Source organism: Hypanus sabinus, chromosome 11 (genome assembly GCF_030144855.1).
Source record: "Hypanus sabinus isolate sHypSab1 chromosome 11, sHypSab1.hap1, whole genome shotgun sequence".
In the NCBI taxonomy this organism is placed as follows: domain Eukaryota; kingdom Metazoa; phylum Chordata; class Chondrichthyes; order Myliobatiformes; family Dasyatidae; genus Hypanus; species Hypanus sabinus.
Genome location: NC_082716.1, coordinates 66,954,063 through 66,979,771, shown reverse-complemented (window position 1 = coordinate 66,979,771; position 25,709 = coordinate 66,954,063). Strand labels below are relative to the sequence as shown.

Sequence of the window (25,709 nt, the reverse complement as noted above, 5' to 3'; positions counted from 1 at the left end):
AAAGCATTCATATTAATCTTATAAAATAAGACAATAGAAAAATATTCATGGAAGCACTAACAAATGAAGAGAAAAATATAAGCAGAGCAAAACCAATGTAAGTTGACCAAACCTTTTACTATCCAAATACTGATATGTACACCAAATCTGTGAGGATTTCAAAACATATCACTTGTTCTCACAACTGTAACTGGCACCAAGACAGCATGAGACATTTCTTTGGAAACATGACACAGACTTGAGTTGCTAACAAAAATGTTGTTTCATTCTGAGTAAAAAATCATTATGTATCATTTTTTACTAAGAGTGGTGTTTTAAAATGGGATTCTCTTCAAGCAAAGTTCCAACAAAATTTGTTTTCACATGGCATCTTAAGCCTGCGTGCCACATGTTTGCCACAAGGATAATTTTCGCAAGGTTGGGGGAGATGAGAACTAGAGATCATAGGTTAATGGTGAAAGGAAATACTTAAGGGGAAGTTCTTCACTGAGAGGGTGGTGCAAGGGTGAACAAGAGTAAGCTGGGAAGCATCTACAGAGACCTATAACTTCAAGGAAATAGTAAATAAATCCTGTTGGTCAATTAGTAATGCTGGAAGCAAAAAAAAATGTGACCAAGACCTTTAGACAGTTCATGAAACCACGTCTTCTATCTTTTTCCAGTGTGGTTCTGCTACTGTTGGAGCCTGTGATCTACATTTTGGTAGTGTGTTATCGAGCCTATTGAGTGATCTGGTGCTTTGCTGTCCTCAATGGTGTTCTGTGAGGCTTTGAATGAAGTGTGCAGTCTTGAAGCCAAGAAGCCTGGAGGTGGTGGGGGGTGGGGAGGTATAAGCCCATGATCAACTCCATCCATTGCCGATTTGTAGCTATCTGTAAGAAAGGCGAATCTCGGTTGTATCCTGCATACATACTTTGAATCTTCAGTTGAAGCTGACTGACCAACACAAGACCTTTCACCATCAATAATTATATCCACATAAAACAGACATTTATTAAGTTCATACACCACCTCCACCACCAGGCTTGGAGTCATATGCCAGCCCTATTTATTAGTAATTGAATAAAGAGGACTGTCATATTTATTGACTCTCACTCCCAGTAAATACTACCAAGCAATGTACCAATTGCTCTAATAAAAATAGAAAAATGGAAACAAAAGATCAGTAAACAAAGTAGAAGTGAGAATATTAATGAGTTAGGATGATGTATATCTCACTCATTTACATCTGTAAAATCTATAAAGTTATTTATAGAAGACTTAAGAAAAAAAGAGGGTAGGTTATGTGGAGATGGCTTTTTAGAGCAGCTCATGGTTGAGCCCACCAGGGGATCATCTATTCTGGATTGTGTGTTGTGCAATGAACCAGAATTGATCAGAGAGCTTAAGGTAAAGGAACCTTTGGGGGAGAGTGATCATAATATGATAAAATTCACCCTGAAATTTGAGAAGCTGATGTATCAGTAATACAGTGGAGTAATAGGAATTACAAAGGCACGAGAGAGGAGTTGGCAAAAATTGGTTGGAAAAGAACACTGGTAGGAACGAGAGCACCGGAAGAAATTCAGAAGGCACAAGATGTACATCCTGAAGTATTCTAAAGGCAAGATGACTCAACCGTGGCTAACAGAAGTCAAAGCCAACATAAAAGTTACACAGAGGGCATATAATAGAGCAAAAATTAATGGGAAGTTCTTAAAAACCAACAGAAGGCAACTAAAAAGTCATTAAGAAGGTAAAGCTGGAAAACAGAAGTAGAGTAGCCAATAATATTCAACAGGATACCAAAAATTTCTTCAGATATATAAAGTGTAAAAGAGAGGCAGAAAAAGTGGACAGTGGACTGCTGGAAAATGATGTTGGAGAGATAATAATGGGAGATAAGGAAATAGTGGATGAAAATAAGTATTTTGCATCAGTCTTCACTGTGGAAGACACTAGCCATATGCTGGAAATTCCAGGGGTCGGGGACATGAAGTGTGTGAAGTTACCTTCACTAGAGAGAAGGTTCTTAGGGAACTGAAAAGCCTGAAGGTAGTTAGGTCACCTGGACAGATAGTGTACACCCCAGAGTTTTGAATTAAGTTGCTGAAGAAATTGTGGAGGCATTAGTAATGATCTTTCAAGAATCACTAGGTTCTGTAATGATTCCTGAAGACTGGAAAACTGCAAATGTCACTCCACTCTTCAAGAAGGGAGAGAGGCAGAAGAAAGGAAACCATAAACCAGTTAGTCTGTACTCAGTGATCGGAAAGATGTTGGAGTTGATTATTAAGGATGAGGTCTCAGGCCACTTGGAGGCACATGATAAAATAGTCTGTAATCAGCATAGCTTCCTCAAGGGAAAATCTTGCCTGACAAATCTATTGGAATTCTTTAAAAAATAACAAACAGGATAGATAAAGGAGAATTGAATGATGTTGCGCATTTAGATTTTCAGAAGGTGTTTGACAAGGTGCCACATGAGGCTTCTTAACAAGCTATGAGCCCATGGAAAGATTCTAGCATGGATTCAGTGCTGGCTTTTTGGCAGGAGGCAAAGAGTGGAATAAAGCGAGCCTTTTCTGGTTGGCTGCTGATGACAAATGGTGTTCCACAGGGGTCTGTGTTGGGACCGATTCTTTTGACGTTATATGTCAATGATTTGGATGACATATTTGATAGCTTTGTTGCAAAGTTTGCAGATTATATGAAGATAGGTAGAAGTGCAGGTAGTTTTGAGGAAGTAGAGAGGCTACAGATGGACTTAGACAAAATGGGCAAAGAAGTGGCAGATGGAATACAGTGCTGGAAAGTGCATGGTCATGTGACTTTTCTAAGTGGAGAGAAAATACAAACAACTGAGATGCAAAGGGACTTGGGAGTCCTTGTGCGGGGTTCCCTAAAAGTTAATTTGCAGGTCGAGCCTGTGGTGAAGGTAAATGCAATGTCAGCATTCATTTCAAGAGGACTAGAATATAAAAGCAAGGATGTAACTTTGAGGCTTTATAAAGCACTGGTGAGGCCTCATTTGGAGTATTGTGAGGAGTTTTGGGTCCCTCATCTTAGAAAGGATGTGCTGAAACTGCAGAGGGTTCAAAGGAGGCTCTTAAAATGATTCCAGGATTGAATGACTTGTCATATGAAGAGTGTTTGATGACTCTGGACCTGCCTTCACTGGAATTCAAAAGAATGAGGGATGATCTGAGTGTTGAATGGCCTTGACAGAGTGGATGTGCAGAGGATGTTTCCTATGGTGGAAATGTCTAAGACCAGAGGACACCGTCTCAGAATAGAGGGGCGACCTTTTAGAACAGCGATGAGGAGGTATTTCTTTAGCCAGAGAGAGGTGAATCTGTGTTATTCTTTGCTACAGGGAGCTGTGGAGACCCAGTCTTTATGGATATTTAAACAGAGATTGATAGATTCAATAAACAGTTAACCCTCCAACACTCTTCTCTGCCTAGCAGAACTTGTCCTCACTCTCAATAATTTCTCCTTTGGCTCCTTCCACTTCCTTTAAACAAATGGGGTAGCCATGGACACTCGCATGGGTCCCAGCTATGCCTGCCTGTTTGTCAGCTATGTGAACAGTCTATGTTCCAAGTCTTCACTGGTGACTGTACCACACTTCTCCTGTGCTGCATTGGTGACTGTGTTTGTGCTGCTTCCTGAACCCATGCTGAACTCATTGACTTCATCCACTTTGCCTCCAACTTCCTCCCTGCCCTCAATTTCACCTGGTCCATTTCTGACAGCTCCCTTCCCTTTCTCGATCTCATTGTCCATCTTCGGAGACAGCTTATCCACTGATGTCTATTACAAACCCATGGACTCTCACAGCTACTTTGACTACACCTTGTCCCACCCTATTACTTGTAAAAATGCCATCCTCTTTTCTCAATTCCTCTGTCTTAGCTGCATTTGCTCTCAGGTTGAGGTTTTTCATTGCAGATCAAAGGAGATGTCCTCCTTTTTCCAAGAAAGGGGCTTCCTTTCCTCCACCATCATTGCTGCCCTTAACCACATCTCTTGCATTTCACACATATCTGCTCTTACCCCTTCCTCCCGCCACCCTCCTACAGATAGGGTTCCTCTTATCCTCACTTACCACCCTACCAGCCTTTGTGTCCAGCACATACTTCTCTGAAACTTCAGCCACCTCCAATGGGATCCCACCATCAAGTACATCTTTCTTTCACCCTCCATTTTCTGCTTTCTGCAGGGATGGCTCCCTACGTGACTCCCTTGTCCATTTGTCCCTCCCCACTGATCTCCCTCCTGGCACTTATCCACACCTGCCCCTGCATCCCCTCCCTCACTACTATCCAGGGCCCTAAACAGTCCTCCAGGTGAGGTGACACTTTACCTGCGAGTCTGTTGGGGTCACTTATTGTGTTCGGTGCTGCCAGTATGGCCTCCTATATATCGGTGAGACCCAGTGTGGATTGGGAGACCGCTTCGCCGAGCATCTACGCTTCATCCGCCAGAACAAGTGGGATCTCTCAATCACCACCCATTTTAATTCCACTTCCCATTTCCATTCTGATAATATGTCCATCCATGGCCTCCTCTACTGTTGTGATGAGGCCACACTTAGGTTGGAGAAACAACACCTTGTATTCCATCTGGGTAGCCTCCAACCTGAAGGCAGGAACATCAATTTCTTAAACTTCTGGTAATGCCCCCCCCCCCACAAAACCCCCTCTTCTTTAGTTCCCATTCCCCTTCTCTCACCTTATCTCTTTCCCCCACACATTGCCTCCCTCTGGTGTTCCTTCCCCTTTTTTCTTTCTTCCATGACTGACTCTTTCATTCATCAACTTCCCAGCTCTTTACTTCGTCCCTCCCCCTCCAGGTTTCACCTATCACCTGGTATTTCTCTCTCCCGTCCCCCCCACCTTTAAAATCTACTCCTCAGCTTGTTTTTCCTCCAGTCCAGCTGAAGGGTTTGGCCCAAAACATCAACTGTACTTTTTTTTCCCCATACATGCTGCCTAGCCTGCTGAATTCCTCCAGCATTTTGTGTATGTTGATAGATTCTTTATTGGTCAGGGCAGGAAGGATATGGGGAGAAGGCAGAAGATTGGAGCCAAAAGGAAAATTGGATTAGCTGTGATGGAATGGCAATGGGCCAAATTCTGTACCTATATCGTATGGCCTTATGTTATTTCTAAACATAAACTGTATGGCTTGGGCTGAATTACTTTACTGTTCTGAGAATTATACCTTAGAAGGAAATATAGGCATTAAAACACTATCATAGGCCTAGCAGATTGATACTTTGTCTCCAGAGGTTGTTACCAAAAGAGATCACGAACACTGAAATTGTGCTCCTGGTAAGAGACGATTTAATTGAAGCTTTGAAGACAGTGTAGACTGATGGAAATTGCCTATTTTGGCTGGGAAATATAGGACAGAAGTTAGAATCTAAAATTTATGAGCCAGATTGTATTAAATCAGAGAAAAATTAAGAGAATGAATTTGCTGAAATTAAAGCCTCCTTAATGCAAATCCTCAACCATGTACTAATTGTTGCCTGGTTAATTGTTATTCAAATCCGACGTTATACTTTTTGAAAGCAGTTGGAATATGTGGAGTTGGGTCACATTCCCTATTATACTTCCTATGCTCTTAAAGATACTGAGACCTTAATTAACTAATATTCTCCTTGTAAAAGATGGGGAATCTTACCTGGAATTGTATGCTCTCCTGTTCAGATACAATGATAAACAATGCAGGTATCAAGAATACAAATCATAAAAAAAATTAACAGTTTTTCTATAGAATTTCATGAAGCCAATTTATATGAATAATTAGAGTTGAGGTGAAGAGCCTAAATACCCAATACTGAGATATGTTGAGGGGGACATAATTGATTTTCTGGTGCTATTGGAATAGGGTGTTCTGTTTGTGATGCGTAATCACTTTGCAGGCTCTCTCTGTGTGTAACTGGATACACTGCAGGCTAACAAAACTTAAGTGTCAACACTTCAAAGGCAAAGCATAGAAATCCTGAGGAAAGGCATGTATTTCAAATGTGAAGGAGACCAATAACATGTTAAAAACTATGCATGGAATTATGATATTTTAAGCAGACTAAATGTATGACATAGACAAAGATGATTTTGTGAAGAGATACCGATTGAAATAATGGTGACAAAATGGGTAGTGGGAATTCATCGACCAAAGCTGGATAAGCTTGTTGAACCAAATTTGTTCCTTAATAATTATGGAAGCATCGATTCTAGTCGTACAAGACAGTTTCACATCGATAGCAGGCAGACTTAAGCTGATTTCACAACGTTTCTCAAATATTGCTTCTTGCAAACAACTTACAGAATTGCTGTGCAACTGTTCTGCTGTCAACTTCTTCAAGATGTCTGTTGCATGAATGTTCCCACAGATAAACCACCTAAAATATATTAAAAATAAGTACACCAATTGTTTTCTGGGAATAAAAGTACACAAAGCTAATTTTATCACTTTTAACAATTGAATGGCCATGAAAAAAGTCAGTGAGATGCTGTAACACTATCAAATGCAAACCAGTCTAGAGACACATTTTCCCTTTCTAAAGGACAATAAAACAGAGAAGTTTTCAACAACAGTCCCAAGCTATCTTTTCAACAAGAGTTCACCTGGTTATTGAATTTGACTTCACAATTTAATCTAAAACTGCTAATGTGGTCTGTGTAATACAACCACTATAACATCAAATTCGTTATGGAGGAACTGTTTTCATAAACAAAGCAACACTAAACAAACAACAAAAGGAATTAATGTTCACAAGTTGAATTATAAAGAAGGATTTATGTAAAAAAATAGATCTGAGTTTTAAAAGAGGTCAATCAAAATATCCATAACTTTGTAACCAATTGATAGGAGTGAAATTGCCTTAATTCTATTTCTCCTCATGAGAAGTTCAACACTGTGGAAATTTAATCTTGCATATGACTGACACCAATCCAGTTAAAGTAAATTCAAACATTAAGGGAGAAATTCAAGGCAAAGCCTCATTTATGCTGTTGATGGAGCCTCTAAGAAATTGTAGAAGAGTCAAATGTTATCACAGGAACAGAAATACTTCCTAATACAAGCTGGTTCAGGTGCAGTAATAGTTTAAGTTCTGGATAACATTCCTTTTAATCTGCCTAAAACATATGTTTTAACATCACTCTAGAGAGTAGAGCCCATAGTGTTATATAGCTTTGCCAAGTTCATCAAATTTATGATAACATAGCAGTAGTTTTGTGCAGTGAGCAAAACAAAATCAGGAAGGCCTCAGTTCTCATAGGACCCTGTAACCAGCCATAGCAGGAGGTTGGGTTGGGTGGCGTTAGAAAACAAAATGAGATTTTAAAGATTGAGACATAAACTTGAAGCTCCGAGGAAAAATAATTGTACAACCAAAAGAACTGCTGGACATGTTTGATCAAAATGTGGATGCAAGATAATTCTAATCAGTAAATTTGGACACTAGATTTGTATTATTCTGTATTTACACTGAGTTTTTAAAATTATTTTTCAAACTGATGTATAAAGGGAGCATTTCAAACAAATGATTGGGACAGAATTTAAACCAAGTTTCAGAAAAGTAATACAAAATATCAACCATCAGGCTCCCGAACTTCATTTGCCCCATCACTGAACTCTTCCTGCAAATTATGGACACACTTTCAAGGACTCTTCATTTCAGGCTCTCAATATTTATTGCTCATTTAATATTATTATTTTCTTCTTTCTTTTTGTATTTGCAGTCTGTTCTTTTTTGCAAATTGGTTGTTATCTGTCCTGCTGCGTGTGGTCTTTCATTGATTCTATTGTGTTTCTTGTACTTCTGAAAATGAATCTCAGGGTTGTCTACGGGTACATTTATATATGCACTTTGATAATAAATTTACTTTGAATGTTGAAAACACTGTAGTCCCTAAAAATTATTTAAATCCAGTTCATATTTCTCACATGTAGAATATTAGAAATTTTCTGCCACACTGTACCTGCTCTGCCCAGCCTTCTGTCCTGCAGCAGGAATGCTCAAACTCCTCCAGAGGTTCTCCAGCAGGAAGCAGTGACAACTTGCTCTGAATCATTTGGATCGATGAGCAATTGGGCTAATATAAAAATAAAGTTAAAACTAATGAAATGTTTAAATTAACTTTCCAAAATGGAGAAAAAACGATGGCCTATCTATGCTTTGGTTCAACTGTGATAATACACACTCAGTGGCCATTTTATTAGATATACTTGCTCATTAATGCAAACTTTTAATCAGCCAATTATGTGGCAACTCAATGCACAAAAGCATGGAGACATTGTTGAGAGGTTCAATTGTTGTTCAGACCAAACATCAGAATGGGGAAGAAATGTGATCCAAGTGACTTTGATCATGAAATGATTTTGGTGCCAGATCACAACCAGACAAACAAAGATAACTGTTTATAGAATGCCTCTATTTCTGTGGTACTTCATATCAATAAGACATAAAGCACAAGGATGAGCTGACCCTCAAGGTAGAACATAAAGAGTGGCCAATGAGAGGCAAGGAAGATTTGGCCCATTATTTATGGTTCAGATTCTTGATTCAGTTTTAAATATGTTTTGTTGCCAATCCACTGTGTTTTGTAATATTACACGTACAGGATAGAGAATATTGTGTTTTATGAAACTTAGGGAATTTGTAAGAAATCTTGTCACAAATATAGAGTATGAAAAGGTTCAGTTTTGGTTTGAATGTCATCATGAAAGCTGTTAGATTAATGTGAAAGTTATAAGTCCTCACCGAAACACCAGTCCCAGAGATATTCAATGACCTCAGTTTTTTAAAGCAACACACATACTGCAAACCACGTCCACTGATTTTAAGGTTACCTGTTTAGAGGAAAAAAAGATGCAGGTAATAACTGGTTTCTGATTAAGATTCTTACTGCAATAACTCTGAAAAGTATCTGCTTTGGTGATTACATATCTTCCTTGAAAATAGTAATCATCTCAACTATTTAACGATTTGCAGCATCTCCAGATAAAGAAGTTATTTTGGAAATCCTTAGTAAAATAAACACATATCAAGTGACAGCTTTCACTTTCAATATCAAATCATTGTTTTTAAATCAGAAGAATAATATTGCACGGAAACAAGTACTTGATCCATGCCAACCAAGCTCCTCTAAGCCACTCACATTTGTCTGCATCCCACTAAACCCCACCTGTCCAGGTACTTATCCAAATTATTTTTGTATCCTTATTGTATCTGCCTCAATTACTTTCTCTAGCAGCTTGTTCCATGTATGCGCTACTCTGCGTGAAGGAGTTGCTCCTCAGTTCCCTTTTCAATCTTTTCCCTCTCATCTTAAGCCTGTGCCTTCTAGTTTTTTGTTTCCTTTCCCTGGGATATGAACTCCGTGCATTCACCCCATCTGTGGCCCCCATGACTTTGAACGCTCTTATACAATCAAACCCCCCCCCCCCCCACAGTCTCCAATACTCCAAGGAATACAGTCTTTAACTCAGGCACTCAAATCCTGTCAACATTCTCCTATCAACTCTTCCCAATGATGCCCTTCCATAACAGGCTGACCAAAACTGCAAACAAAGATCCAAGTGCAGCCTTGCCAATGGCGAGTATAACTGCAACAGAACACCTCAACTCTTATACTCAGTTTCTGAAGAGGCTAGCGTGCCAAGCAGATTTTTCATCATCTGTGATGCCAGTTAATGGGAACCATATACCTGTACCCTTAGGTCCTCGTTCCACAACACTCCCCATGGTACTACCATTCACTGTACAAGTCGTACCTTTGTTTGATTTCCCAAAGTGCAACATCGCACATCTCACCTATTCTTAGGCCGCTTACCCAGCTGATTACGATCCCCCAGTAATTTTTGTCAACTTCCTTCAGTGTCTACAATTCCATCTACTTTCTAACCATGCTATGCACATTTTGATCTAAATTGTTTAACAAAAATCCCAGCTCTAATACCTGTGGCACTGGGAGGTTTGCACTGGAAAATTGCCACATTATTGAAGTTAACTGATAATATTCTAGATTTTTGCATATTCCTGTTATTGATGGGGAAACCACCGAATGTTGTGATATGGATTACTGATGCTTATTGGACATTTTTAAGTTACTAGAGGTCCTTTACCTCTTACGTTTCATAAATGAGCATTAGCTGCACTTACAGGACAATGTACACTTGTGTTTTTACAGTATGACAAACTAAAAAGTATTTTCTCCCACATTGTTGGCTCTACTGTTTATCATGGTAGGGAATGAGTTACAACTGCTAATCCACAACCAATTGCTATTACATCCAAGTTTAAACAATTCCATAAGTTTACAGCGCAGTTTAATGTTTGTGCAAGCACATATGCAGAAACAAATTCAACATTTAATTTTTTTTCCTTTTTTTTATATACATAGAATATGTTGCAATACAAGGAGGCCATATGTTCCAATCACTCCAAGGAGTTCATGTCCTATGTGACCTCTATACCATCATTCCTCAGTTAACTGCTCAGCATAACTTGTCACCCGCTTCTTTTTCAGCATATCAAAGGATGAACTTCAAGGTACCAACTTCCCAAGCTATTGCAATTATGGGCAATGGCCACCATTGAGTAATTTCTGCACCGGTCAGAAATCTTAACAGTATTTCATTATCACTGTGGATTTTCCACTGAATTAATCAGAACGAGTCAGCTTAACCGGAATATTAGTTCATGCTACAGTGCCTATAAAAGATATTCGCCCTCACCCCAGGAGTTTTCACATTTTACAACGTTGAATAGCAGTGATTTAATTTGGCTTTTTTTTTGACATTGATCCACAGAAATACTCTTTCGTGTCAGAATGAAAACAGATCTCTACAAAGTGATCTAAATTAATTACAAATATAAAACACAAAATTCACCCCCTTCAATTCAGTATTTGGCAGCAATTACAGCCTTGAGTCTGTGTGGATAGGTCTCTAACATCTTTGCACATCTGGGCACTGCAATTTCATTCCCCCCCATTCTTCTTTACAAAACTGCTCAAGCTCTGTCAGATTGCATGGGGATCATGAATGAACGGCCCTTTTCACGTCCAGCCACAAATTCTCAATTTGATTGAGATCTGTACTCTTGACTTGGCCACTCCACGACATTATCTTTGTTGTTTTTAAGCCATTCCTGTGAAGTTTGGCTTTATGCTTGGGGTCATTGTCTTGCTGGTAAACAAATCTTCTCCCAAGTTGCAGTTCGCTTGCAGACTGCAACAGGCTTTCTTCCAGAACTTCCCAGTATTTTGCTGCATTCATTTTACCCTCTACCTTCACAAGCCTTCCAGGGCCTACTGCAGTGAAGCATCCCTATAGAATGATGCAGTCACTTCCATGCTTCATGGAAGGGATGGTATGTTTTTGATGATGTGCCGTGTTTAAACTTAGTGTTTAGTCTGATGGCCAAAAATCTCAATTTTGGTTTCATTAGACCATAGAACCTTCTTCCAGCTGACTTCAGACAAACTCTCGCTGGGATTTCATAAGAGTATTTTCCCCCAACAGTGGCTTTCTCTTTGCCACTCTCTCATAAAGCCGCAACTGGTGAAGCACCTGGGCGACAGTTGTTGTATGCACAGTCACAGTCATCTCAGTCATTGAAACTTGTAACTCCCCTAGAGTTGTCATAGGTCTCTTAGTGGCCTCTCTCACTTGTGCCCATCTTGCACGGTCACTCAGTATTTGAGGACAACCTGTCCAGGCATATTTACAGCTGTGCTGTATTCTTTACCTTTATGATGATTGAATCAACTGTACTCCAAGGGATATTCAGTGACTTCAAAATTTTCTTGTATCCATCTCCATATTTGTGCTTTTCAATAACCTTAATGCAGAGTGTTCTTTTATCTTCATAGTGTAATTTTTGCCAGGATACTGACTCACCCGCAGTTTGACCTTCCAGGTACACGTGTACTTATACTACAATCAATTGAAACACCTTGACTGCACACAGGTCTTCAAAATATTAATTCTCTTATATTGTGACACATGCAGATAGAAGCAACTGTATCAACCAGTCTTAGCTTAGTAGTAAAATTGTGGATTAAAAATGTACACCAGAGATCTAACCATATATGGATTGTGTTTGTCTATTATTGTGACTTGGATGAAGACCAGATCGCAGTTTACGAGTAATAAATGCAAAAAACTAGGGAATTGCAAAAGGTTCACAAACTTTTTCTTGTACCTGTAGTTTAATACACGCACATACAGAGTCTATACCTGTCCAATAGACCCTAATCGCCAACCATCATGGACCATCTTGTCACAGGACCAGGACCTCACATTGTCACAGTTGTATGGTAATTTGCTGTGTAATGCTTACTGCACTAACTCACATTAACAAAAAATCCATGCACATGTAACTTGCATTTCTCGATATGGAGTCTGGGTTCTCCCAGTGGAGAAGAGTTGCTCCCCAAGTCACAGTGTGTATTCCATCCTCTAAAGAAACACTGAGCATGATCTTCACCATGAGCAGCCTCAATCACAATACCGGAGCTGCTGACCTCACAAAAACCTTTTTCTCCATCAGTCCCTAATCTAAATGACCACAAAAATCATATGCACTTTGTTTAATTCGTAAAAGTCATGATCTTTACCAACTGTCCACAGTAGACCCAATTCTCAAAGCAGACTGGTGTCATGTGCCCTCAGCATCACAGTTCTCTCAAATTTTCCTCACTTCCAACAAAATGTCTGTCAGAGTGGAGCCACAGGACAAATAGAAAACCGTTCAACTCTTGTAATCTTCATTCCAGAACCAAGGTCACTTCAGATCTGGTTTTTCAAGCTGTAAATGTTCAGTCTGAGCTCCATGTCATCATCCATTTTTTCACTGAAGCATATGAAAGAATTGCCCTTACATTTAACAACTAAGAACAAAGTTCCTCAACAACCCAACACTTCCCCCACCCACCCAGGCTCTACTACACAAAACTGCTTACTGACAGCACAGGTAAAATGAGATCCTGGAAAACACGTACCACTTCCCAAGCTTGGGAGTCACCTAAAATAAAAGCAAACATTGAAAATTACATTCATTGCCATTGATAGCCTTTGGATATCTGGGCAAAGCACTGTTTGAAAATCAGGAACTCAGACAGCAGGCACACAGCTCATGATATAACACTAAGCAATGATAATTGGCCACCTCCTCACCCCAACCCATATATTCCTGACCCATCGAGTTCAATGCACTGTGGAGATACCATCAGTACCATCTCTACAAAATCCTGCAGATCTGATGGGCTATTTCCCTGTTTTGGCATTGCATTTAAAGTCTTTTTAAATTCGTATTGATGATGAGAAGTATATCAGAATTATGTGCACTGGCCACAAACTTACCTGACAGATCCAGCACCTCCAAATTTCCTAAACCTTTCTTCATCACTCGGACCGGTGCTGTCATTCTCTGCAGACCGCAGTCAGACAGGCCATTATCTCTGAGGTATAAGAGGACGAGACTGGAAGAAATGGGGTGAAGCTCAACTTTCGAGAAATGGAAGGGGAAAAACATATTTTGCTGTTAGAACCATTTAAATACCTTCAGGCACACAAGACCAGCTCCTCAAGAAGGGCCTACAATTATACTTCGAACAAATGGATCATTGAGTTGGGTAAGTTGCAAATTCTGTATCAGCAGTTCCTTGAATTATGGTCTAACCAGAGTTTGATAGAGCTGCAACATTAAGTGGCAGCTCTTGAACTGAATCCCCTGGATAATGAAGGCCAACAGACCAAATGCCTTCTTAATAACCCTATCAATTTGCATAGCAATTTTGAGGGATCTATTGATGTGTACCCCAAGATCCCTCTGTTAGTCCACACTGCAAAGAATCCTGTCATTATCCCTGTAGTCTAGATTAAACTCCATCTGCCACTTCTCAGTCCAGCACTATATCCTATGAATGTCGTGTTGTAACTTGCGATAACCTTCTACATTTTCCGAACAGTACCAACCTTCATGACATCTGCAAACTTACCAACCTACACTTCTATTCCCTTATCCAAGTCATTTATAAAACTAACGAAGAGTAGGCATCTCAGAACAGATCTCTGTGGATCTACAATAGTCACCAACTCTAGGTAGAATATGCACCATCTACTACCACCCACTGCCTTCTATGGACAAGCCGATTCTGTACCAACACAGCCAGGTTTTCCTGGGTTCCATGCCCCCTGACTTTCTAAATGAGTCTACCATGGGGAACCTTGTCAAATCCCTTATTAAAATCTATATACATCATACCTACCTCTCTACCTTCAATTTGTCATTTCCTCAAATTCAATCAGGCTCATGAGGTATCAACTTGTCGCTCACAAAGCCATGCTGACTATCCCTAATCAGACTATGCTTCTCCAAATGCTCGTATATCCTGTCTCTAGGACATTTCTCAAACAGTTTTGTAACCACTGACATAAGACTCACTGATCTATAAATCCAGAATTATCTCTATTACCTTTCTAGAATGTAGGATTAACATTTACCACCTACCAATCCTCCGGTACTACTCCTGTAGCCAAGGGCAGAGAACCTCTTCCATTGCTTCTCATAGTAACCTGGGATATACATACCCTATCTGGCCCCAGGAACTTATCTACCCTAATGTTTTTCTAAAGTTCCAGCACATCTTTTTCTTAACACTGACATATTCCAGTATATCAGCCTGTTTTACATTATTCTCAAATTCATCAAGGCATCTGACTGGTGAATACTGAAACAAAGTATTCATTAAGGATCTTTCCTACCTCCTCTGACTCCAGCTACATCTTTTCTCTTTTATCCCTGATTGGTCCTAACTTGACCCTTGTCATCCTCCTGTTTTTCATACATTTTTTTTCTTAATCCTATTTGCCTAGGCCTTCTCATGCCTCCTTTTAGCTCTCCCAAGTTCGTTCTTAAGCTCTTTCCAGGTTAACTTATAACTTTGTAGAGCTCTGCCTGATCATTGCTTCTTTCTTCACACTACCATCCTTTCTCTGCCTCAATGAGACAAACCTATCCAGAACACTATGCAAGTGCTCCCTTGACAACCTCTATAATTTGGCTGTGCATTTCTCCGAGTACATCTGTTCCAAAACTATGCCAAATAGCATAATTCACCCTCCCCCAAATAAATACGTCCATTTATTTGGCATGTGAGAGAGAATAGGTTACAAGGAAATAAAAAGGAAAAATGGGACTGATTCCAAAAACCTGATGGACCAACAAATACGAGGCCCACCATAGATTGGGTGATCAAATAGAAATAGAACAAAATTTGAAACCAAGGGATTACCTTGAAATTGTGACTGATGTGACAAATGCAGGAAAACACAAATACTAAAAGCCACAAGAGAATAAAAGACTGAATTAACATATAATACAGGGGTGTGGCCTATGGTTAGGCCACACTTAGACCCCCTCCAGTTTGCCTATCAGCCCCGACTAGGAGTTGAGGATGCCATTGTCTACCTGCTGAACCGTGTCTACACCCACCTGGACAAGCCGGCGAACACTGTGAGGACCATGTTTTTTGACTTCTCCAGTGCATTCAACACCATCCGTCCTGCTCTGTTGAGTGAGAAGCTGACAGTGATGCAGGTGGATGCTTCCCTGGTGTCATGGATTATTGATTACCTGACTGGCAGACCACAGTATGTGCGCTTGCAACACTGTGTGTCAGACAGAGTGGTCAGCAGCACTGGGGCTCCACAGGGGACTGTCCTGTCTCCCTTTCTCTTCAGCATCTACACCTCGAACTTCAACTATTGCACAGAGTCTTGCCATCTTCAGAAGTTTTCTGATGACTCAGCCATAGTTGGATGCATCAGCAAGGGAGATGAGGCTGAGTACAGGGCTATGGTGGGAAACTTTGTCACATGGTGCGAGCAGAATCATCTGCAGCTTAATGTGAAAAAGAATAAGGAGCTGGTGGTGGACCTGAGGAGGGCTAAGGCACCGGTGACCCCTGTTCCTATCCAAGGGGTCAGTGTGGACATGGTGGAGGATTACAAATACCTGGGGATATGAATTGACAATAAACTGGACTGGTCAAAGGACACCGAGGCTGTCTACAAGAAGGGTCAGAGCCGTCTCTATTTCCTGAGGAGACTGAGGTCCTTTAACATCTGCCAGATGATGCTGAGGATGTTCTACAAGGCTGTGGTGGCCAGTGCTATCATGTTTGCTGTTGTGTGCTGTGGCAGCAGGCTGAGAGTAGCAGACACAACAGAATCAACATACTCATTCGTAAGGCCAGTGATATTGTGGGGGTGGAACTGGACTCTCCAACGGTGGTGTCTGAAAGGAGGATGTTGTCCAAGTTGCATGCCATCTTGGACAATAACTCCCATCCACTCCATAATGTACTGGTTAGGCACAGGAGTACATTCAGCCAGAGACTCATTCCACCGAGATGCAACACTGAGCGTCATAGGAAGTCCTACCTGTGGCCATCAAACTTTACAACTCCTCCCTCGGAGTGTCAGACACCCTGAGCCAATAGGCTGGTCCTGGACTTTTTTCCACTTGGCATGATTAACTTATTATTATTTAATTATTTAGGGTTTTATATTGCTATATTTCTTCACTATTCTTGGTTGGTGTGGCTGTAACAAAACCCAATTTCCCTCGGGATCAATAAAGTATGTCGGTCTGTCTGTCTGTCCAACCTGGGGTCTGTGGACCCCTCAGTTAATTGTAAGGCCCCACGGCATAAAAAAGGTTGGTAATCCCTGGTATAATTAGGTGACTGATGAGCCAAGTGGTCTGTTTCCATGTCATATTTCTCCATGAGTAAATAAAATTCTCTATACAAAATTAAGGATTTCTCATGCATGAAATTGGTGATTTCTAATAGTGAATACAACTAATACATACTGTACCTCATGAGGGGTTCAGATGTCAAGTGTCGTAACAGTTCATGGTCATCGCCCAGTTTACAACTTGACAGATCCAGACACTTCAAACCACGAAAAGATTGGATTTCCTTTAACTTTTCTGATACCAATGTAAATCTGAAAGAAATATTAAGGCAGCTTTGTAAAATATCACTATAGCAACTGTCCTGTAATGCAAGAGAACTGCATCACATCAGTGGCCCCGATTATAGCTCTCCAAAACCATTATCAGCATGAAATCAGCTACAATGCAGATTCAGTATTAGAGTTTCTCAACCATCTTTGAATTAAATTTTAATTACAATAGACCCAATATGGGATCAAGTGTCCCAAAGGCTGTGTTGTCTATCTGGTGCAACTAGGGACTAAATTAAAATGCAGAGCCAAAAAGCTAATAGTGGATTCCAGTTAACTGGGCCAGCCACTTATTTGAGACAACACTTTAAGAACTAAAACAAATCAAGAAAATTGTTTATTTGGGACAATATGCCACTTAATCGGGGCAAGAAACTTGCTGCATGTTTTCTAATTAGCGTCAGTCATGTGCATGTAATGTGGCCGGAAGACTCTACACCGTAGCGTCAATTATGTGTGTTTGTATTCAAAAATCAGGCTTCCAAGGTAGAGAGAATGGAACTGCTCCAGTGTAATGCCTTTTCCACTTTGAAAATACTTCCACCCAAATTTGCTGTCATAGTCAGGCATCATGGACAACCACCAGTATTGGTAGTGATTTCATTTGTTCTGTATTTCATTTAAATACATAATTTGTTACTCAGTTAAACGATAGTATGTTTTTTTAAAAATAGCTTTTTTACTATTTCCATGAAACTTTAACTACCTGAGCTAAAAGGTACTGGTCCCGATGTGTCCCAAACAACCAGAGTTCACTGAATTCTCTCGATTGACCCATGCCACATGCAAATTGGCACAGCATTTCTAAGATCAGAGAGCTAAATCGGGCCCATAGATTGGTGTGGGAGAAGTGGGTTTGAATTTGTGGGGAAATGACACCAGAATTGGGGATAAAAGGGAATAGTTCAGATGGTATGGGCTCTACCTGAACCATGCTGGGATCAGTGAGCTGGCAAATCACAAAACTAGGGCTGAGAATAGGACTTTAAACTACATGGTAATTTCAACAGCTCGGAAAGAATGGATAACTTAAAAGAGAAGGAAATTTTGAGGGGGGGGTGGAGAGACAGCAGATATATCAGCATTACAGTTGAGTAAGGGAACTAAAGGCATGAGAGAGATGCTGGCCAAAGTTGAATGGAAGCAGACTCCAGCAGGAATGACAGTAGAGCAACAGTGGTTGGAGTTTCTGGGAGTAATTCAGAAGATGTAGGGTTGAAGGGAGTTTGAAAATCTGGCCGAGTGGTGTCATAACAACAACCTCTCACTCAATGTCAGCAAGACCAAGGAGCTGATTATTGACTTCAGGAGAAGAAACGCATAAGTCCATAAGCTAGTCCTCATCGGGGGAATCAGAGGTTAAGAGGGTCAGCAACTTTAAATTCCTCGGTGTTATCATTTCAGAGGACCTGTCCTGGGCCCAGCACACAAGTGCAATTATGAAGAAAGCACAGCAACACCTCTTGGAGTTTGCAGAGATTCAGCATGACATCTAAAACTTTGACAAACTTCTATAGATATGTGGTGGAGAGTGTGGTGATTACTGTATCCCAGCCTGGTATGGAAGCACCAATGCATTGAACAGAAAATCCTACTAAAAATAGTGGATACAGCCTAGTTTATCATGGGTAAAGCCCTCCCCACCATTGAGCACATCCACATGAAACACCATCTCAAGAAAGCAGCATCCATCATTGGGGACCTTACCACCCAAGAGTGCTCCCTTCTTGCTGTTGCCATCATGAAGAAGGTAAAGGAGTGTTAGGACTCACACTACCAGGTTCAGGAACAGTTACTACCTGTTAACCACCATGCTCTTGAACCAAAGGGGATAACTTCACTTGCCCCATCACTGAAATGTTCCTATAAACTGTGCACTCATTTTCAAACACTCTTCATCTCATGTTCTCAGTATTTATTGCTTATTTATTTTTCATTATTATTTCTTTTTGTATCTGCACAGTTGTTATCTTCTGCACTCTGGTTGAATGCTCATGTTGGACGTTAACTCATTGATTCTGTTATGGTTATTATTCTGTTGATTTATTGAGTATGCCCACAAAAAATAAATGAGAATAAATTTACTTTGAACTCTGAAAAAGCAGGATTCTGAAGGAATGATGAGGCAACCATAGCTAATAAGAGAAGTCAAACACAGCACAAAAGCAAAAGAGAGCGTGTAAATGATAGAAAAATTAGCGAGAAGCTAGAGGATTAGGAAGCATTTAAAAACCAACAGAAGATAACTAGAAAAGTAATAAGAAAAGATGAAATGAAAGAGAAGTCAAAGCCAACATAAAAGCCAAAGAGAGGGCATATAATAGAGCAAAAATTAGTGGGAAATTAAAGGATTGGGAAACTTTCAAATACCAACTGAAGGCAACAAAAAAAGGTCATTAAGATGAAAAATAAAGATGAAATATGAAATATTAATATTAATACAGTAATATTAAAGAGGATACCAAAAGTTTCTTCAGATGCATAAAGTGTAAAAGAAAGACAAGAGTGGCTATCAGACTGCTGGAAAACAATGCTGGAGAGATAGTAATGGGGGATAAGGGAATGGCAGATGAACTAAGTATTTTGCATCAGTATGGTGGAAGTTCCAGGTGTCGGGGGGAGGATGAAGTGTGTGACGTTGCCACTACTAGGGAGAAGGTTCTTGGAAAACTGAAAGGTCTGAAGGTAGACAAGTCACCTCGACTAGATGGTGTCCACCTCAGGGTTCTGAATGAGGTGGCTGAGGAGATTGTGAAGGCATTAGTAATGATCTTTGAAGAATCACTAGGTTCAGGAATGGTTCCAGAAGACTGGAAAACTGCAAATGTCATTCCCTTCTAAATGGACATCCTTGAATTCTAAGGCCCTAGATTCCCCCACTAGAGGAATCATTCTCTCCAAGTCCACTCTTATCTATGTCATCAATACTTGTTTTAATGAGATCCCCCTGACCCCCTATTCTTGGTGCCAAGGTAGCGACGAGGAGGAATTTCTTTAGCCAGAGGCTGGTGTGTGAACCTGTAGAGTTCATTGCCACAGGCAGCTGTGGAGGCCTAGTATACTTAAAGCAGAGGTTGATAGATCTTGATTAGTAAGGGTATCAAAATTTACAAGGTGAAGCAGAAGAATAATATATCAGCCGTGATAGAATGGGCCAAATGGCTTAATTCTGCTCCTCTGTCTTAAGGTCATATGGAACTGCAATGGAGGACAAACATTTGCAAAAAATAGTCTACTCTTTAAGAATGGAGGGAGGCAAAAGGCAGGAAATTATAGGCCAGGTAACCTGACGTCTGTAATTGGCAACTTAGCAGAGTCCATTATGAAGGATGAGCTTTCCAGGTATTTGAAGGCACTCGATATAATAAGCCTAGGTCAGCATGATTTCCTTAAGGGGAAATCTTGCCTGGCGGATCTATTAGAATTCTTTAAGGAGATAACAGGCAGCATAGCAAAGAAGAATCAGTGGATGTTGTTTACTTGGATTTCCAGAACGCCTTTGACAAGGTCTTGTACATGAAGATGCTAAAGAAAATAAGTGCCCATGGCATTACATGAAGATACTAGCATGGCAGAAGATTGGCTGACTGGCAGGAGGCAAATCGTGGGAATAAAGGGGGTCTTTTCTGGTTAACTGCCATTGATTAGTGGAGTTCTGCAGGAGTCAGTGTTGGTCTGCTCCTTCCTTTACAGGTTAATGATCTGCATGAAGGAATTGACGACTCAGGGGCCAAGTTTGCAGATGATACAAAGGTAAGTGGAAGGGCAGGCAGTGTTACAGAAGCAGGTAGAAAGACTTTTACAGATTAGATGAATCAAGCAAATGGGTACAGCATAGGGAAGTTAATGAGTTATAGAAATCATAGGTTAGCTGTGTACTTTGATAGAAGGAATAACAGTGTAGACTATTTTCTAAACAGGAAGCAAATTCAGAAATTGGAATGCAAAGGGATTTGGGAGACCTCATGCAAAATTCCCTAAAGATTAACTTGCAGGTTGAGTCGATAGTAAGGAAAGCAAATGCAATGTTAGTATTCATTTTTGAGAATGCTAGAATATAAAAGCAAAGATATAACAATGAGGCTTTATAAGACAGATCATATTTGGAATATTGTGAGTGATGTTGGGCCCAATATCTAAAAAAGGATGCACTGGTGTGAGAGGGGTCCAGAGCAGGTTCGCATGAATGATCCCAGAAAAAAAAAGATTAATATACAAGAAATGTTTGATGATTCTGGGCCTGTACTCACTGGAGTTTAGAAGAACGATGGGGGAAATCTCATTCAAATATACTGAATATTGAAAGTCCAAATGGAGTGGACATGGCGAGGATGTTTCTAATAGTGGGCAGTCCAGGACCAGTGGACACTAGCTCTAAAAAAGGACAACCCTTTAGAACAGAGATGAAGAGGAATTTCTTTAGCCAGAAGGTGGCTAATCTGCAAAATTAATTGCCACAGACAGCTGTTAGTACATTTAAAATGAAGGTTGATAGGATCTCTATTTGTAAGAGCATCAATTTTATGAGCAAAAGGGATTCAGAGGGAAAATAAATCATTATTTGATTTATTTGGGACAGGTTGCACCTTAATTGGCAGGGAACCAGCATTCTGGCAGGCAGGTTTGCCACTACAACACGGATGTGTTTAAACTAAGTAGTGGGGGGGGGGGGGGAGGGGATGAACTGGAAATATAAAGGGAAAGTGAAAATAAGAAAAGTTAAAGAGGACAACAGAATCAATGGAGCAGAAAGCTCAAGAAGAGATCATACAGTATGGCCAAGTGAAATAGGAATTGATATGAAAGGTGAGGGGAGTAACGAATTGAAAGTATTACATATGAATGCACGAAGTATAAGGAATAAAGTAGATGAGCTTGAGGCTCAGTTGAAAATTGGCAAGTATGATCTCGTGGGAATAACAGAGACATGGCTTCAAGTGGAAAGGGCCTGGGAAATGAATATTCAAGGATATACATTTTATCGAAAGGACAGAAAGGCAGAGGGGGTGGGGTGGCCCTGTTGGTGAGGAATGATATTCAGTCCCTTGCGAGGGGGACAGAGAATCGGGGGATGTAGAGTCAGTATGGATAGAACTGAGAAATTCTAAGGGTAGAAAAACCCTAATGGGAGTTATCCACAGGCCCCCAAACAGTAGTCTGGATGTAGGGTGTAAGTTGAATGAAGAGTTAAAATTGGCATGTTGCAAAGGTAATGATACAGTTGTCATGGAGGATTTCAACATGCAGGTAGACTGGGAGAATCAGAATGGTACTGGACCCCAAGAAAGGGAGTCTGTGGAGTGCCTCCGAGATGGATTCTTAGAACAGCTTGTACTGGAGCCTACCAGGGAGAAGGCAATTCTAGATTTAGTATTGTGCAATGAACAGGGACCTCGAGGTAAAGGAGCCATTAGGAGGTACTGACCATAATATGATATGTTTTAACCTACAATTTGAGAAGAAGAAGGGATGTGTCAGTATTACAGTTGAAGAAAGGGAACTATGGAACTATGAGGGAGGAGCTGGCCAAAGTTCAATGGAACAATACCCTAGCAAGGAAGACAGTGAAACAACAATGGCAGGTATTTCTGGGAATAATGCAGAAGGTGCAGGATCGGTTCATTCCAAAGAGGAAGAAAGATCCTAAGGGGAGAAAGGGGCGGCCGTGGCTGACAAGGGAAGTAAAGGACAGTATTTAAAATAAAAGAGAAGTATAACATCGCAAAGATGAGTGGGAAGCCAGAGGACTGGGAAGCTTTTAAAGAGCAACGGAAGATAACAAAAAAAGGCAATACGCGGAGAAAAAATGAGGTACGAAGGTAAACTAGCCAAGAATATAAAGGAGGATAGTAAAAGCTTCTTTAGGTATGTGAAAAGCAAAAAAAATAGTTAAGACCAAAATTGGGCCATTGAAGACAGAAACAGGTGAAGTTATTATGGGGAACAAGGAAATGGCAGATGAGTTGAACAGGTACTTTGGATCTGTCTTCACTAGCGAAGACACACACAATCTCCCAGATGTAATAGTGGCCAAAGGAACTAGGGTAATGGATGAACTGAAGGAAATTTATATAAGGCAAGAAACTGTGTTGGATAGACTGTTGAGTCCGAAGGCTGAAAAGTCCCCGGGACCTGATGGTCTGCATCCCAGGGTACTTAAGGAGGTGGCTCTAGAAATCGTGGACGCATTGGTAATCATTTTCCAATATTCGATAGATTCAGGATCAGTTCCTGCGGATTGGAGGGTGGCTAATGTTGTCCCACTTTTCAAGAAAGGAGGGAGAGAGAAAACAGGGAATTATAGACTGGTTAGCCTGACGTCAGTGGTGGGAAAGATGCTGGAGTCAATTATAAAAGAGGAAATTATGACACATTTGGATAGCAGTAGAAGGATCAGTCCAAGTCAGCATGGATTTACGAAGGGAAAATCATGCTTAACTAATTTCTGGAGTTCTTTGAGGATGTAACTATGAAAATGGACAAGGGAGAGCCAGTGGATGTAGTATACCCGGATTTTCAGAAAACCTTCGATAAAGTCCCACATAGGAGATTAGTGGACAAAATTAGGGAACATAGTATTGGGGGCAGAGTACTGACATGGATTGAAAATTGGCTGGCTGACAGGAAACAAAGAGTAGCAATTAACGGGTCCCTTTCAGAATGGCAGACTGTGACCAGTGGGGTACCACAAGGTTCGGTGCTAGGACCGCAGCTGTTTACAATATACATTAATGATTTAGATGAAGGGATTAAAAGTAACATTAGCAAATTTGCTGATGATACAAAGCTGGGTGGCAGTGTGAAATGTCTGGAGAATGTTATGAGAATGCAGGGTGACTTGGACAGGCCAGGTGAGTGGGCAAGTGTATGGCAGATGCAGTTTAATGTGGATAAATGTGAGGTTATCCATTTTGGTGGCAAGAACAGGAAGGCAGATTACTAACTAAATGGAGTCAAGTTAGGAAAAGGGTAAGTACGAGATCTAGGTGTTCTTGTACATCAGTCAATGAAAGCAACCATGCAGGTATAGCATTCAGTGAAGAAAGCTAATTGCATGCTGGCCTTTATAACAAGAGGAATTGAGTATAGGAGTAAAGAGGTCCTTCTGTAGCTCTACAGGGCCCTGGTGAGACACCACCTGGAGTATTGTGTGCTGTTTTGGTCTCCAAATTTGAGGAAGGACATTCTTGCTATTGAGGGACTACAGCGTAGGTTCACAAGGTTAATTCCTGGAATGGCGGGACTGTCATATGTTGAAAGATTGGAGCAACTGGGCTTGTATACACTGGAATTTAGAAGGATGAGAGGGGATCTGATTGAAACATATAAGATTATTTAGGGATTGGACACGCTGGAGGCAAGAAGCATGTTCCCGCTGATGGGTGAGTCCAGAACTAGAGGCCACAGTGTAAGAATAAGGGGTAGGCCATTTGAAGAGATGAAGAGATGAAGAAAAACTTTTTCACCCAGAGAGTGATGGATATGTGGAATGCTCTGCCCCAGAAGGCAGTGGAGGCCAAGTCTCTGGATGCTTTCAAGAGAGAGTTAGATAGAGCTCTTATAGATAGAGTTAGATAGTGGGGTCAAGGGATATGGGGAGAGGGCAGGAACGGGGTACTGATTGTGTATGATCAGCCATGATCACAGTGAATGGCGGTACTGGCTAAATGGCCGAATGGCCCACTCCTGCACCTACTGTCTATTGTCTATTATGATCAAATGACAGAGCAGACTTGGTGGGCCAAATATCCTAATTCTGCTGCTAGATCTTACAGTCACAAGGTAGAGACTGGTTAAGAGTTAATTATTTAGTGATACAGTGTGGAATAGGCCCTTCAAGGAACACTGCAACAGCTACCCTGATTAACCCTAACCTAATCATGGACAATTTCCAATCACCAAGTAACCTACCTGGTATGACTTTGGACTGTGGGAGGAAACCGAAGGACCCAGAGGAAACCCACACATTCCTCTGGGAGGATATAAAGAGACTCCTTATAGAACAATGCCAGAACTAAACTCTGAAGCCCAGAATACCCTCAGCTGCAAGCGTTGCGCTAACTGCTACGATAAGTTCACACAATTGGGACATTGTTAGTTTAACTGTTGTTTTTCTTCCTTTTACAAAAAGTGGAACTGGTCACAAATACAATGAAATGAGGGAAAGTGGAGAGGAAGGGGGAAAACAAAGATGGGAAGTTGAGAGGGGATGGAATGGTGTGGAGGGGAGGTGAGCAGGAGTGCTAAATGTCAGAGTGGACAATAGAAGTGTGAGAGCTTATGCCTAATTTTACTTGAGCAATTTCAGCTCAAAGCCTCAGTGATGTACTTCAGCCCACAACTTTTCCACTCCAACTGAAGCCATGTCTTTGAACAAATAGGATTACAAAGCAGTCCTGTATCGTAGGTTCTTGTATGAAGGTAAATGAATTAAGACTGCCCAAACCAGGCACACCTACTGTACAGTAGTTAGAAAACACTACGTACCATTTTACAGTATATATCATGAATTAAGTATATTTTAGATTAAAAAACAAGAGATCTTCAGTCTTTCCTGGACTCAGATATTGACTACAGGTGTAAAATACCACTGCCAACAACCAAGATCATGCAGTTCCTCAGATTTGAGAGACTCGTCAGAGGACAGTGATATAACTTGCATCACAATC

At 40.7% G+C, this 25,709-nt stretch overlaps 1 protein-coding gene across 2 annotated transcripts in view; it reads right to left on the bottom strand.

Moving 5' to 3' along the window:
- The window catches only part of lrrc42 (leucine rich repeat containing 42), a 29,791-nt gene that overhangs the window by 778 nt on the left and 3,304 nt on the right, over positions 1-25,709 (bottom strand). For both annotated transcript variants that reach the window (XM_059984596.1, XM_059984595.1), the window contains exons 3-7: positions 16,891-17,022; positions 13,369-13,487; positions 8,762-8,850; positions 7,980-8,093; positions 6,319-6,394 (exon numbers count right to left, since the gene is read on the bottom strand). In XM_059984596.1, coding sequence (XP_059840579.1) covers positions 6,319-6,394; positions 7,980-8,093; positions 8,762-8,850; positions 13,369-13,487; positions 16,891-17,022 — 530 coding nt within the window. The remainder of the gene's footprint in view (positions 1-6,318; positions 6,395-7,979; positions 8,094-8,761; positions 8,851-13,368; positions 13,488-16,890; positions 17,023-25,709) is intronic.